This window comes from Coregonus lavaretus (genome assembly GCF_964263955.1).
Source record: "Coregonus lavaretus genome assembly, chromosome: 3".
NCBI classification, from domain to species: domain Eukaryota; kingdom Metazoa; phylum Chordata; class Actinopteri; order Salmoniformes; family Salmonidae; genus Coregonus; species Coregonus lavaretus.
Window position 1 is genome coordinate 483,305 of NC_139990.1, and position 16,370 is coordinate 499,674.

Sequence of the window (16,370 nt, forward strand, 5' to 3'; positions counted from 1 at the left end):
ATGAAGATCAATGCGTCCCAAATGAGAAGCCTATTCCCTATACACTGACTGTACAAAACATTAAGAACACCTGCTTTTTCCATGACATAGACTGACCAGGTGAAAGCTATGATCCATTATTGATGTCACTTGTTAAATCCACTTCAAATCAGTGTAGATGAAGGGGAGGAGACAGGTTAAAGAAGGATTTTTAAGCCTTGAGACAATTGAGACATGGATTGTGTATGTGTGCCATTCAGAGGGTGAATCGACAAGACAAAAGATTTAAGTGCCTTTGAAAAGGGTATGGTAGTAGGTGCCAGGCGCAACAGTTTGTGTCAAGAACTGCAACCCTGCTGGGTTTTTTCACGCTCAACTGTTTCCCGTGTGTATCAAGAATGGTCCACCACCCAAACTGTGGGAAGCATTGGAGTCAACGTGGGCCAGCATCCCTGTGGAACGCTTTCGACACCTTGTAGAGTCCATGCCCCCGACGAATTGAGGCTGTTCTGAGGGCAAAAGGGGGTGGTACTACAGGGCTCTGGTCAAAAGTAGTGCACTATGTAGGGAATAGGCTGCCATTTGGGATGCAGATCTACTCCATTAGACATCCTCCATACGTAACAGCATAGTGACTTCACCACGCACCGCACGGAAGGCTCTGTATAGAGATTTTTGTGCATGCCTTAGATAGTTCACTTCACATAGGCTCCAGTGACATTTTGCTGTAATTTCCCTGTTCCAGGCCAGCCGGCCAGTCCTTACCTGGTGAGCCACCGTAGCGGTTGTAGAGGGGATGCTAGTGAACACGCTGGGTGTAGTGAAACTGGAGCCTGGCGGACAAAAACTAGACACGTCAAAACATTGGAAAAACACCGACTGGAATCAATACTTCAACTCATTCTGACAATTCAATGAATAGATCCTTCACTCCAGGGTCCGCAGTAGCATCAGTAATGAAAAGTGCAAGAACACATCTGTTTAAATTATAGCCCCCCTGATAGTCTTGTCCAGTAAACTTCCTGGTTCACACTATGGGACCGATCGGAACCGGAATGTGCTGGCTCTGATAGTCTTTTCCAGCACGGCGGTGAGATAGATGGCTTGCCTTGGCTGGGGTATGAGCAGTGCACATGGTCTGGGCCTGGCTGGGTTGAGGTATATGCAGATCTGAAGCTGAGAAACCCAGGCTGGCCAACAGAGGGCGCTGCATCAGGTAGCCTCGTCTCTGACTTAATACCTGGCCACATAGCACCTGAGGGAGGGCAGGAGGTAGGGAGGGAGGGGAGGGAGGGAGGGAGGGAGGGAGGGAGGGAGGGCAGGAGGTAGGGAGGGAGGGGAGGGAGGGAGGGAGGGAGGGAGGGAGGGAGGGAGGGAGGGAGGGAGGGAGGGAGGGAGGGAGGGAGGGCAGGAGGTAGGGAGGGAGGGGAGGTAGGGAGGGAGGGAGGGAGGGAGGGAGGGAGGGAGGGAGGGAGGGGAGGGGAGGGAGGGAGGGAGGGAGGGAGGGAGGGAGGGAGGGAGGGAGGGAGGGAGGGAGGGAGGGAGGGCAGGAGGGAGGGAGGGAGGGCAGGGAGGGAGGGGAGGGAGGGAGGGGAGGGAGGGAGGGAGGGGAGGGGAGGGAGGGAGGGAGGGGAGGGGGGGAGGGGAGGGAGGGAGGGAGGGAGGGGAGGGAGGGAGGGAGGGGAGGGAGGGAGGGAGGGAGGGGAGGGAGGGAGGGAGGGAGGGAGGGAGGGAGGGAGGGAGGGAGGGAGGGAGGGAGGGAGGGGAGGGAGGGAGGGGAGGGAGGGAGGGCAGGAGGGAGGGAGTGAGGGAGCGAACAAAAGGAGGTGGAACGGGAAAGAAGAAGAGAGATGTAGAGAAGGAAACAAGTTAGAAATAAAAACGTTTCAGTCAAGTAAGTTATTTGTTGCATGACGTAGCTGTTTAGCTTTCAGTGTAATAAACAAACCGAAGCGTAGTGTTGGGTTATTGTGCAGGGGATGTTAGGAGACTCAGGGGTGAAGTTTCCCCTAGATACAGATCTAGGATCAGCTTCCCAAATCCCAACCTTAACCATTAGTGGGGAAAATGCAACAAGATAAGTGTCTAGAGGCAACTTCACTCTACACCACAGATGGGCATCTTTGATGGGGGTGGGGGCCACAAACAAATCTGAACTGCGAGCAAAAAAATGTAGCGGCTGCCCCCCTTGACAGCGGAGAAAAAAAAAAAAAAGACTTTTAGAGTTAATTTCCTGCAATTCTACACATTTTGCAATGGGGCGGAGATGAAATGTTTGCAGTTTGTAATATGATATTCGAGTGAGAGTGACTCACTGGCTAGACTAACTTACAAATCAAAACATTTTTAGCTGACAAGGGCTAATTGAGTGTGTCAGTGACTGACATAAGATGCACAACCATGTAATCGAAATTGGACCTTGTGTATTCTACTATTCTAACTCTCAGCAGTAAGTTGAGACCCGACTGAGCCCCATTGCCCATTCCTGCTTTACACTATGTTAGAAGAAGACTTTGGACTGACCAAATGGTGGGAGGCCGTAGGTCTGTCCTGCTTGGGGGAAGGCGGTGTAGACTGTGGCCTGGGTCTGTCCTGCCTGGGGGAAGGCGGTGTAGACTGTGGGCTGGGTCTGTCCTGCCTGGGGGAAGGCGGTGTAGACAGTGGGCTGGGTCTGTCCTGCCTGGGGGAAGGCGGTGTAGACTGTGGGCTGGGTCTGTCCTGCCTGGGGGAAGGCGGTGTAGACTGTGGGCTGGGTCTGTCCTGCCTGGGGGAAGGCGGTGTAGACAGTGGGCTGGGTCTGAGGAGGAAAGGCACCCTGGCTGGTGGTGTAGGATGTGACTGCTGGTCTGTGGGACACATAGGAACTGTAAGACATACCGGAGTAGGGTTTGTAAAATTCTGGAAACTTTCCAAAACGTTTTCTCGAAATTCCGGTTGAAGGTTTCACAGATCTCCTGCTTAGTCCTTCCTGAATCTTCCAACAGGGATCTTTGGAAAACTTTGACATTTTGGGAAAGTTACTAGTATTTTGCAACCCTATACTTAAGTTCTACCCAATAGCATGCGAAGGAGAACTGGGCCCGCATTTATCAAGAGTCTCAGTGGAGGAGTGCTGATTTAAGATTAGTTTAGCCTTTTTGCTTACATTGTATCAGATTATTATGGACAGGGTGGACCTGATCCTAGATAAGCACTCCTACTCTGAAACACTTGATAAATATGGGTCCTGAACAGCTATGCTCAATAAAAGGTCTCTACAGACTTTCAACAGTCTTATGTTAGCATTTATACAGTAGAACTAGAAATCATCGTAACACTGATTACTTCTGGCTGCACAATGCATTTCCCTGCGGGAACAATCATGTTTTAATTGAATTGAACAGGCATGCAAGTCCCAACATACAAGTAACCCAGTGTTTCCCAATCCTGGTCCTGGGGACCCAAAGGGGTGCGCATTTTGGTTTTTGTCCTAGCACTAACACACTTGATTCAACAAATCAACTCATCATCACACCTTTTCAGGTGTGTTAGTGCTAGGCTTGAAACAAATGTGTGCTTCCATTTGGCTCCGCAGGACCAGGTAACACTGAATAACCTATCAGAGCAGAGGATACTCACCTGCTTCCTTGGTAGATGTGGGAGTTATAGTCAGAAGCTGTTGTGGTGGTGAGCACTCTGCAGGCCACTGCTGGAAAGAAATAACAATGGTAGCTTAGCTTCAGCTTTTTTGATTTTTTCAAAACATGGTCTCATTATGACAAATTAAAAGGGTGTGTAGACCCAAGGAGTGTGGTGCTCGTATCGGTGTGTGGTTGTCTAGGGTGTGGTGCTCGTATCGGTGTGTGTGTGTTTAGGGTGTGGTGCTCGTATCGGTGTGTGTGTGTGGTCATCTAGGGTATGGTGCTCGTATCGGTGTGTGGGTGTGGTTGTCAAGGGTGTGGTGCTCGTATCGGTGTGTGTGTGTGGTTGTCTAGGGTGTGGTGCTCGTATCGGTGTGTGTGTGTGGTTGTCTAGGGTGTGGTGCTCGTATCGGTGTGTGTGTCTAGGGTGTGGTGCTCGTATCGGTTTGTGTGTGTGTGTGGGGTGTGGTGCTCGTATCGTATGTGTGTGTTTAGGGTGTGGTGCTCGTTTTGGTGTGTGTGTATGTGTGTAGGGTGTGGTGCTCGTATTGGTGTGTGTGTAGGGTGTGGTGCTCGTATCGGTGTGTGTGTGTTTAGGGTGTGGTGCTCGTATCGGTATGTGTTTGTTTAGGGTGTGGTGCTCGTATCGGTGTGTGTGTGTGTGTGTGTGTGTGTGTAGGGTGTGGTGCTCGTATCGGTGTTTGTGTGTGTAGGGTGTGGTGCTCGTATCGGTGTTTGTGTGTGTAGGGTGTGGTGCTCGTATCAGTGTGTGTGTGTGTGTGTGTTTAGGGTGTGGTGCTCGTATCGGTGTGTGTGTGTTTAGGGTGTGGTGCTCGTATCGGTATGTGTTTGTTTAGGGTGTGGTGCTCGTATCGGTGTGTGTGTGTGTGTGTGTGTGTAGGGTGTGGTGCTCGTATCGGTGTTTGTGTGTGTAGGGTGTGGTGCTCGTATCGGTGTTTGTGTGTGTAGGGTGTGGTGCTCATATCGGTGTGTGTGTGTGTGTGTAGGGTGTGGTGCTCGTATCAGTGTGTGTGTAGGGTGTGGTGCTCGTATCAGTGTGTGTTTAGGGTGTGGTGCTCGTATCGGTGTGTGTGTAGGGTGTGGTGCTCGTATCAGTGTGTGGGGTGTGGTGCTCGTATCGGTGTGTGTGTAGGGTGTGGTGCTCATATCAGTGTGTGTGTGTGTGTAGGGTGTGGTGCTCGTATCAGTGTGTGTGTGTGGGGTGTGGTGCTCGTATCGGTGTGTGTGTGTTTAGGGTGTGGTGCTCATATTGGTGTGTGTGTGTGTGTGGTGCTCGTATCAGTGTGTGTGTGTGTAGGGTGTGGTGCTCGTATCGGTGTGTGTGTGTGTAGGGTGTGGTGCTCGTATTGGTGTGTGTGTGTGTGTGTAGGGTGTGGTGCTCGTATCGGTGTTTGTGTGTGTGTTTGTGTGTAGGGTGTGGTGCTCGTATCGGTGTGTGTGTGGGGTGTGGTGCTCATATCGGTGTGTGTGTGTGTGTGTGTAGGGTGTGGTGCTCGTATCGGTGTGTGTGTGTGTAGGGTGTGGTGCTCGTATCGGTGTGTGTGTAGGGTGTGTTGCTCGTATCGGTGTGTGTGTGTGTGTGTGTGGGGTGTGGTGCTCGTATCGGTGTGTGTGTGTGTGGGGTGTGGTGCTCGTATCGGTGTGTGGACTAGTCACAAGCCCAAGGCCCCACTCCTCCTCTGTCTGAACCAACAGTCAGCCATCTGTACCAATGAACCACCACTGATGCCCATTCAATGTTGTCTTTTCAACCGACAGTATAATTCCATCTATTCTTCATTCCCGCACACCCCAATAGATAGACATCTTCTTTTAATACCCACTCACCTCTATCAAGCTGGGCATTAGACAATGTAGAGTATGAATTGTCCTGATCTCCTGAGCCCAAGAGAGTAGGGGGGATCTGGTCATCACCCAATCCCCTAAAAACACACATCGACATCCCATTTACCAAATACCACAGGCCTATTTACTAACCCACAGCACAGTCAGCACCAGAGTATGTGAGTGTCCTTTCCAACCGCTCCGCTAAATACCGCTCCGCACTCACAGGAAGAAAAAAAACTGCAGCTCCAAATTCTCTCCATTCATTAAAATCACAATTTAACTAAACACACATCTATTTTTGTGACTACCTGGACCTACCGTTTGGTTTTGAAGTATTGAAACAAAACCATATGGATTTGAATGAAAAGTATTTTAATAAACATGAAAAGCTGAATGTAAGAAGCGCACATCATTTCAAATAGGCTACATGTCATATTAAACAGCATATAAACACACTGAATAGGTCAGGAGCCAGACAGGGAGCCTTAGAAGGAATGAAAATTAATTGTTTAGGGCTGTATTATTTCAAGGCTACAGCCTACAAATAAATACATTGTGAAGCATTAGCGAGTGCGACACACTAGGCTGGTAGGAACCTAAAGCGCTCAGCATTTAAACAACATTTCATTTTATTAAATCATTATAGCCTAGAAATTACTTACTTACTTAGAATTCAATACAAATTAAATGAAATGCCTTATTAGGCTCAGTCTACAGTGTCATTTTTAGAAACCCGAGTTTGTCCAGTCTCTGGCTTCAGGCTCATGCGACCGCGCCTTGAGTCAGGCCAGCAGCGGAGAATATCCTCTCCTCACTTGCAGAGCCACTGGGGATGGTAAACACCCTTTAGGCCTCTCTCGCCAGGCTGGGCAGAGATGCAGAGTTGTTATTTTTCCTATAGGTAGACCTAAAGGTTTTAAGGCAAAATAACTCAATCAAAACGGAAAGCTCCTTGAACGTGGGAATATGCCAGGCCTATTGGGCCAAAATCAATGATGGCCTGTTGTATAGATAATAGAACAAAAATGAAGGAAACTTTTAAGAGATCTGATTTTTAGTGTATAAATACTTTGCTACAATGACACACTTAATTATCTACCCACCTCGTTCCTTTCTTTTAGCATGTGCACGTAGTAATAAGTACCCCATCATGCTTTCAGGATGCGTGTCTTTTCAGATTCCACAGTGATTCTTTAGTTGTGGACACTACATCACCGCACTCCCTCTCTTGCTCTTGGTCCTCATCTTTGTAAGTCACCTTGATTTAGCACCTGTGTGTTTTTATCAGTTTCTTTATGAAAATATTTAGTGAACTCCATGACAGTAGCTAAAGCAAAGGGGCTATAGCAGCACACAAGTAGACTACAAATGCATGCTGGGCCGGGCATGCCCTGAGCTCGTGAAGTGAGCGCTATTGGAGGAAAATTGGAGCGGGGCGAGAAGGCCGACGCTCCAGCCTTTGGGAATCTTGCTCCGCGCTCCAGTCAAATTGGACACGCTCCGCTCCAGCGCCACTCACATACTCTGGTCAGCATTACCTGTGGTAATGAGAGTAAAGTCAAAATGGACCATCAAACTATTCTGCAATGCACTTATTGGTCTAGCCATCCGTATGAGAATCTTTGAAAGGCCATGAACAGCATAACACACCACTAACAGCCACAATACAAAAAAAATAAGAAACAATCACTCAAGAATCTTCTAGTGTGTGTGAGTGACAAAGCGGATAGGCCCTCTCAAATGTCTGCTCCTTCGGTCACATTATCACAACATGCATCTTATTCATTCTGAGTGACTTTCCAGGGGAGACGAAATTGGCCATTTTAAAAAGCATTGAAGGTTAGAAAATAAAAGAATGAATACTGACCTTGGCTCTTGGTCCAGTCCAACGTCCAGCACATGTCTGGCCTTCTTGGTCTGTGAAAGTAAGACACATAGGCTACATGACGTTAACTCTTCTTTTAAGTCTCAAAACACAAGTGGCGTTCCACCAATTAGGTGCCTTTTGAGTAGTTAACACAGGTGATTTAAAAATATATATATATTTCACCTAATTTTAATATTCTGTCAAAGAGCACGTTCAACTTAATAAAAACATGATTTCCCATCTCAAGAGGTTAAATAAAATAAAAACTATAGTAACTGCCTATTAAGTGCCAAATAAACACAGAAGACTAACAGGGTTGACGACTTCATCTTAAATAATCCATAAATCCCTTTGTGACAGGAGGAATGGAAGCTTGTTGTGTGCAACAGGGAGAGGCAATTGAATGCAATCTTTATAAACATTTTTTTAAATGTTAAAACATTTCTAGCCGGTCTATCTATGGGTAACTGGGCTGACATGTTTTGCTCGACCCGCTCAATTTTCCACCAGAAAATGGCCAAAAAGAGTAGAACCAGCTATTTTACTCTATGATCTGACTACTAGTTTCTGTTCAAAGAGATACATTAGATGTTTAATGTTTCTTTAGAGTTTTTTCAAGCCACATTTTCACCATATTAAAACGAGAGTTCAGTTCACCTAACAGGGCTGACCTTAAAATGAGGGCCAGTTTTATTTATTTTTACGTTACAATGAATCACTAACCACATTAAATAAATTAGAATTTTCAGAAATGACTGTCAAAGCAACAAAATAACTCAGGTTTTACAATGATGGTGAAAACATGGAGAAATGTTGGGATTAGGTGGGTTAAAATCTTCCTAGAAGTCACAGAGGGACATGCAGAATTTTGGCACTTCAGCAAGTTTATATTCATATAAGAAATCTGATGTATTATATTTGTCATATTAAAAAGGACACTTAATTTAATGAGGCTTTTAAAAATTCAATTTTGTGCACAATTTCTATTTAAAATATCAAATGGACGCAAAAGGCACTCATTTCGTGGAACGACCCTCAAACGATGACAGTCAGTTGGAGTGTCAACCAGTGGAGGAGTGAATTTCATAAAAATAAAAAAAGTTATCCTTTTTAGATAAAACTATACGAAATATATTCACGTCACCAAATAATTGATTAAAACACAATGTTTTGCAATGAAGGTCTACAGTAGCCTCAACAGCACTCTGTAGGATAGCACCGTGGTGTAGCCGGAGGACAGCTAGCTTCCGTCATCCTCTGGGTACATTGACTTCAATACAAAACCTAGGAGGCTCACGGTTCTCACCCCCTTCCATAGACTTACACAGTAATTATGACAACTTCCAGAGGACATCCTCCAACCTATCAGAGCTCTTGCAGCATGAACTGACATGTTGTCCACCCAATCAAAGGATCAGAAAATGAATCTAGTACTGAAAGCATAAGCTGCAGCTAGCTAGCACTGCAGTGCATAACATGTGGTGAGTAGTTGACTCAAAGAGAAAGACAATAGTTTAACAGTTTGGAACAAATGTATTTATTTACAAATGAAGGAGAAGCAAGAGAGAGAGAGCGAGCTAGCTATATTTCATTGTATTTTTTTCACTTTCACTTTGCTAGCAAATGAAGCTAGCTAGTTTAGCCTACTCAAACACCCGGCTCAAACAGAGAGGGATGCTATGTTAGCTAGCTGGCTATGGCTATCCAACACTTCCAAGTCAATGTAAGCTTTTGGTTTTATTAATTTATTGCCACCTGGGCCCACTGGTGTAACTGCTAAACTGCTTGCTGACTGTACACTGTACTGCACGATTGTAGCGGGTTTACTAACGTGTTAGTTCTAGTTGCTATGTTGACTATGACGTTAGCTAATATGGTGAGAACGATGTAGGCTGGGTGTAGCGTTTAGTGGTTATGATACGAAGGTTTGGCTTGGAAAGGTTTTTTTTCGCCTGGTCACAGACAGCTAATGTGTTGTGCACTGAAGTCCACAAGCGAAGGGAAAAGGTGAGAGGAGGAGAGTGTGTAGATGCGAGAAGGAATTATACGAGCAAAATTATCATGCTGTTTTCATGTGGCTGCTATGAAAGTGAACTGTGTTTGCGTGTGTTCAGGGGTGTAGTCATTCCGCCGATTCTGTTGAAAAACATTTCTGGAACTGAAGCAAACGGAATGGAGATAAACATAACTGAATTTGTCCAATAGAAACTCTCGTTTCCAACTGTTGGACTAATGATTACACACTAGATCAGCTAGATGCAGGCAAGAGTGTGGAAGGCGGTACTGAATGTGTCACTGTCTGTCACCTTGATTACTCCAAATTCTCTCTCTACCTGTGCACCTACATTTTAAGCTTTCATTCATAGGCTAGGTTGTAGAAACCTCATGATGGGTGTAGGAAAAATTGGAGTATCACGTAGTAGCCTAAACCTATCGATATTACATTTAGCTGGGTAAATGGAATATGAATGACAGTCATCCAATATGCTGTAATAGATATGTCATGCTCATTTAAAAAAAAAATCATCCTCCCTCATTTTAAACGTCACCAACCGCCACTGGTGTAAACAATAGTGTATGTCAAGGTGTGAGGTGACAGTGTGGTAAATGTCAGTGTGAAGTGTGAACTCACCGGCAATTCAGGCAGGTCCTGCGCATCGTCCATGTCCGCTGAGCCACGTCCTCCTGACATGTCCACTCTCTACGTCTTGGGGAGGCTGTCTGGACGCTGCTTCACACAAACGTATACAGACAGACAAAACACAGTATGCACAGTGTGAGTGGACAGGACCACTGCTTTAAGTAGTCTCCCTTTGACCAGCCACGATCCCTTCCCCCATCCCCCGTGACGCATCTCCGGTGCCCCACGCCCACCTACTATCGTAGGATTTGATCAACAGAGGCGCGATGTCGCCCACCGGGGGAGGAAGTGGGGCACGGTTGGTCTAATCGCCCGCACGGGAGGGCAGGCGAGACCGGTGAGCCACGTGCAGCACTGACGTTGCACCGTGGCCCCACCACTCCAGTGTTTACAGTTGGATTAAGGGGAGCGTGCCTCCTTACATGTGACTTAGCCTACATTTGGGGAAATGTATTCTCTGCGAATTATATCAGAGGCATTAGGTGTTCAGGTGCAAGCTGTTGTATCAATAGGTGGTCCGCTGGATAAGATCTAACCTCATTTTCAGCCACCAACCTCCCCACGTTAGCCTTCTGTCTGTGGGCCCTGGCAATAGAACACTGATATAACTGGCCATGGAACATTGATACAGTGCATTCAGAAAGTATTCAGACCCCTTCACTTTTTCCCACATTTTGTTATGTTAATGCCTTATTCTAAAATTTATTAAATTATTAAATTACAACTTGATTGGAGTCTACCTGTGGTAAATTCAATTGATTGGACATGATTTGGAAAGGCACACACCTGTCTATATAAGGTCCCACAGTTGACAGTGAAGTTGAAGGAATTGTCCGTAGAGCTCCGAGACAGGATTGTGTCGAGGCACAGATCTGGGGAAGGGTACCAAAACATTGCTGCAGCATTGAAGGTCACCAAGAACACAGTGGCCTCCATCATTGTGAAATGGAAGAAGTTTGGAACCACCAACACTCTTCCTAGAGCTGGCCGCCCGGCCAAACTGAGCAATCGGAGGAGAAGGGCCTTGGTCAGGGAGGTGACCAACAACCCGATGGTAACTCTGACAGAGCTCTAGAGTTCATCTGTGGAGATGGGAGAACCTTCCAGAAGGACAACCATCTCTGCAGCACTCCACCAATCAGGCCTTTATGGTAGAGTGGCCAGACGGAAGCCACTCCTCAGTAAAATACACATGACAGCCCGCTTGGAGTTTGCCAAAAGGCACCTAAAGGACTCTCAGACCATGAGAAACAACATTCTCTGGTCTGATGAAACCAACATTGAACTCTTTGGCCTGAATGCCAAGCGTCACGTCTGGAGGAAACCTGGCACCATCCCTACGGTGAAGCATGGTGGTGGCAGCATCAAGCTGTGGGGATGTTTTTCAGCGGCAGGGACTGGGAGACTAGTCAGGATCGAGGGAAAGATGAATGGAGCAAAGTACAGAGAGATCCTTGATGAAAACCTGGTCCAGAGCGCTCAGGACCTCAGACTGGGGGGAAGGTTCACCTTCCAACAGGACAACGACCCTAAGCACACAGCCAAGACAACGCATGAGTGGCTTCAGGACAAGTCTCTGAATGTCTTTGAGTGGCCCAGCCAGAGCCCAGACTTGAACCCGATCGAACATCTCTGGAGAGACCTGAAGATAGCTGTGCAGCGACGCTCCCCATCCAACCTGACAGAGCTTGAGAGGATCTGCAGAGAAGAATGGGAGAAACTCCCCAAATACAGGTGTGCCAAGCTTGTAGCGTAATGCCAAAGAAGACTTGAAGCTGTAATCGCTGCCAAAGGTGCTTCAACAAAGTACTGAGTAAAGGGTCTGAATACTTATGTTAATGTAATATTTCAGTTTTTATTTTTTTATACATTTGCAAAGATTTCTAAAAACCTGTTTTTGATTTGCCATTATGGGGTATTGTGTGTAGATTGATGAGGAAAAAAACAATTTAATCAATTTTAGAATAAGTCTGTAATGTAGCAAAATGTGGAAAAAGTCAAGGGGTCTGAATACTTTCCGAATGCACTGGCCATAGAACATTGACATAACTGTCATATGCAGGAAGAACAAATTAGAAAATAAGCACTAATTTATCAGACACTGACTTGTTAAGGAAACCATGAACAGGATGTCCCATGCCAGCCACCAGAATTATAGGCTAAATCAAAAAACACTTATCAAATCAAATTTTATTGGCCACATGCGCCGAATACAACAGGTGCAGACATTACTGTGAAATGCTTACTTACAGGCCTTAACCAACAGTGCATTTATTTTTTATAAAAAAGTAGAATAAAACAAAAAAGTGTTGAGAAAAAAAGAGCAGAAGTAAAATAAAATAACAGTAGGGAGGCTATATATACAGGGGGGTACCGGTGCAGAGTCAATGTGCGGGGGCACCGGCTAGTTGAGGTAGTTGAAGTAATAAGTACATGTGGGTAGAGTTAAAGTGACTATGCATAAATAATTAACAGAGTAGCAGCAGCGTAAAAAGATGGGGTGGGGGGGGGCAGTGCAAATAGTCCGGGTAGCCATGATTAGCTGTTCAGGAGTCTTATGGCTTGGGGGTAGAAGCTGTTGAGAAGTCTTTTGGACCTAGACTTGGCACTCCGGTACCGCTTGCCGTGCGGTAGCAGAGAGAACAGTCTATGACTAGGGTGGCTGGAGTCTTTGACAATTTTGAGGGCCTTCCTCTGACACCGCCTGGTATAGAGGTCCTGGATGGCAGGAAGCTTGGCCCCAGTGATGTACTGGGCCGTACGCACTACCCTCTGTAGTGCCTTGCGGTCGGAGGCCAAGCAGTTGCCATACCAGGCGGTGATGCAACCAGTCAGGATGCTCTCGATGGTGCAGCTGTAGAATTTGAGGATCTGAGGACCCATGCCAAATCTTTTCAGTCTCCTGAGGGGAATAGGCTTTGTCGTGCCCTCTTCACGACTGTCTTGGTGTGTTTGGACCATGATAGTTCGTTGGTGATGTGGACACCAAGGAACTTGAAGCTCTCAACCTGTTCCACTACAGCCCCGTCGATGAGAATGGGGACGTGCTCAGTCCTCTTTTTTTTCCTGTAGTCCACAATCACCTCCTTTGTCTTGGTCACGTTGAGGGAGAGGTTGTTAACCTGGCACCACATGGCCAGGTCTCTGACCTCCTCTCTATAGGCTGTCTCATCGTTGTCGGTGATCAGGCCTACCACTGTTGTGTCGTCGGCAAACTTAATGATGGTGTTGGAGTCGTGCCTGGCCACGCAGTCATGGGTGAACAGGGAGTACAGGAGGGGACTGAGCACGCACTCCTGAGGGGCCCCCGTGTTGAGGATCAGTGTGGCAGATGTGTTGTTACCTACCCTTACCACCTGGGGGCGGCCCGTCAGGAAGTCCAGGATCCAGTTGCAGAGGGAGGTGTTTAGTCCCAGGATCCTTAGCTTAGTGATGAGCTTTGAGGGCACTATGGTGTTGAATGCTGAGCTGTAGTCAATGAATAGCATTCTCACGTAGGTGTTCCTCTTGTCCAGTTGAGAAAGGGCAGTGTGGAGTGCAATAGAGATTGCATCATCTATGGATCTGTTGGGGCGGTATGCAAATTGGAGTGGGTCTAGGGTTTCTGGGATAATGGTGTTGATGTGAGCCATGACCAGCCTTTCAAAGCACTTCATGGCTACAGACGTCAGCGCTACGGGTCGGTAGTCATTTAGGCAGGTTATCGTAAGAGTCCTTGGGCACGGGGACTATGGTGGTCTGCTTGAAACATGTTGGTATTACAGACTCAGTCAGGGACATGTTGAAAATGTCAGTGAAGACACTTGCCAGTTGGTCAGCACATGCTCGGAGTACACGTCCTGGTAATCCGTCTGGCCCTGCGGCCTTGTGAATGTTGACCTGCTTAAAAGTCTTACTCACATCGGCTACGGAGAGCGTGATCACATAGTCATCCGGAACAGCTGGTGCTCTCATGCATGCTTCAGTGTTGCTTGCCTCGAAGCGAGCAAAGAAGTGGTTTAGCTCGTCTGGAAGTCTTGTGTCACTGGGCAGCTCGCGGCTGTGCTTCCCTTTGTAGTCTGTAATAGTTTTCAAGCCCTGCCACATCCGACGAGCGTCAGAGCCGGTGTAGTACGATTCAATCTTAGTCCTGTATTGACTCTTTGCCTGTTTGATGGTTCGTCGGAGGGCATAGCGGGATTTCTTATAAGCGTCCGGGTTAGAGTCCCGCTCCTTGAAAGCGGCAGCTCTACCCTTTAACTCAGTGCGGATGTTTCCTGTAATCCATGGCTTCTGGTTGGGGTATGTACGTACGGTCACTGTGGGGACGACATCATCGATGCACTTATTGATGAAGCCAGTGACTGATGTGGTGTACTCCTCAATGCTATCTGAAGAATCCCGGAACATGTTCCAGTCTATGCTAGCAAAACAGTCCTGTAGCTTAGCATCTGCGTCATCTGACCACTTTTTTATTAACCAAGTCACTGGTGCTTCCTGCTTTAGTTTTTGCTTAAGGGCAAGAATCAGGAGGATAGAGTTATGGTCAGATTTGCCAAATGGAGGGCGAGGGAGAGCTTTGTAAGCGTCTCTGTGTGTGGAGTAAAGGTGGTCTAGAGTTTTTTTTCCTCTGGTTGCACATTTCACATGCTGGTAGAAATGAGGTAGAACGGATTTAAGTTTCCCTGCATTAAAGTCCCCGGCCACTAGGAGCGCTGCCTCTGGATGAGCGTTTTCCTGTTGACTTATGGCCTTATACAGCTCATTCAGTGCAATCTTAATGCCAGCATTGGTTTGTGGTGGTAAATAGACAGCTATGAAAAATAGATGAAAACTCTCTTGGTAAAGAGTGTGGTCTACAGCTTATCATAAGATACTCTACCTCAGGCGAGCAAAACCTCGAGACTTCCTTAGTATTTGATTTTGTGCACCAGCTGTTGTTTACAAATATACACAGACCGCCACTCCTTGTCTTACCGGAGTCAGCCGTTCTATCCTGCCGATGTAGCGTATAGCCCGCTAGTTGTATGTTGTCCATGTCGTCGTTCAGCCACGACTCGGTGAAACATAAGATATTACAGTTTTTAATGTCCCGTTGGTAGGATAACCGTAATCTTAAATCATCCAATTGATTCTCAAATGATTGAAGATTGGCTAATAGGATTGATGGGAGCGGCAGTTTACTCGCTCGCCGTCGGATCCTTACGAGGCACCCCGACCTACGTCCACGATATCTCCGTCTCTTCCTCATGCGAATGACGGGGATTTGGGCCTTGTCGGGTGTCTGTAGGATATCCTTCGCGGCCGTCTCGTTGAAGAAAAAATCTTTTTGGTTATAAGAGACGATGGCAGAAACATTATGTACAAAATAAATTACAAATAACGCGGAAAAACACACATAATAGTACAATTGGTTAGAGGGCTGTAAAACGGCAGCCATCTTCTCCAGCGCCATTATTTTATCAATCAATGCAACCCTTCCCAGTACATGGACCACTAACGTTTTTGTAAAACATGCACTTTACAGTGGATCATCTTGAAACGTTCTCTGTAAAGCTAACTTTCATCAAGGCTTTATATGGTCTATAATTGGTTTCTCTTTTCATTGTCAGTATCCTTTTCCAGCATAATGATATCCGTAACATCCATAACGGTTGACATTGATGTTTCATATCTTAGCTTCAGAAGGTTGTGCATTCACCACATGTTGTGCGCTTGTTCTGAGATGCATTCTTCAGACTTTCACTGAAGCAATTGTTGATATCTTGAAAAGTATGGAGTTCTAGCTAAGATTCTCTTCGAAAATATATGCTGAAATGCATCTCATATGTGGCAGTACTGGGTTTTTTTAGATCGAAAGATCTGTAAATAGTCATGGAGTGCATTTTTGAAACAAAAGCACCCCAAAATATACTGACTTTAATCCAGTGTCTAGAAAAGTGGATTGATGGTATTAGCACATGTATATTGTCTCATTAGCTATTTTTGATGCAAACAATTGTAATACAATAAAATATAACATTTGTGTATACCTTCAACTGGTAAAGGTTAATTTTACCAGTTGATATATAAGAGAAGGAAACACCCTTTTAGATTATATGCCTTCTGTTAACATTTTTAAAACATTCCAAATGACAAATGTGTTAAGATAGATTTTGATCATGTAACATCCATAACGCCTCCCATTTCTCCAACATGGCCAATATTTAGAAGTCACTCCCCCAAAGAAGGGGTACTATAGAAAAAGGTCCATTCTCTGAGACATTAATGTTGTGATTTTGCGTGCACAAGTAACGTCCATAACGCTGGAATCGGCCAGTAACACCAGCAGGCAAGACCAAAAAAGCAAAGCTGTAGAATCTAATGAGGGCACTTATGACAAAATTAAAAGTATAAAACATTCCTGTTATCTGCAGTGCAGTGTAACACTGATTGA

The 16,370-nt window shown here is 46.1% G+C and overlaps 1 protein-coding gene across 1 annotated transcript in view; it reads right to left on the reverse strand.

Moving 5' to 3' along the window:
* Window positions 1-16,370, reverse strand: part of LOC311120386 (protein phosphatase EYA3-like) — a 39,843-nt gene that overhangs the window by 17,365 nt on the left and 6,108 nt on the right. Inside the window, exons 2-8 of the mRNA XM_084157842.1 lie at window positions 9,947-10,045; window positions 7,315-7,364; window positions 5,448-5,542; window positions 3,598-3,667; window positions 2,503-2,825; window positions 1,088-1,234; window positions 745-812 (exon numbers count right to left, since the gene is read on the reverse strand). Coding sequence (XP_084013968.1) covers window positions 745-812; window positions 1,088-1,234; window positions 2,503-2,825; window positions 3,598-3,667; window positions 5,448-5,542; window positions 7,315-7,364; window positions 9,947-10,006 — 813 coding nt within the window. The 5' untranslated portion in view covers window positions 10,007-10,045. The remainder of the gene's footprint in view (window positions 1-744; window positions 813-1,087; window positions 1,235-2,502; window positions 2,826-3,597; window positions 3,668-5,447; window positions 5,543-7,314; window positions 7,365-9,946; window positions 10,046-16,370) is intronic.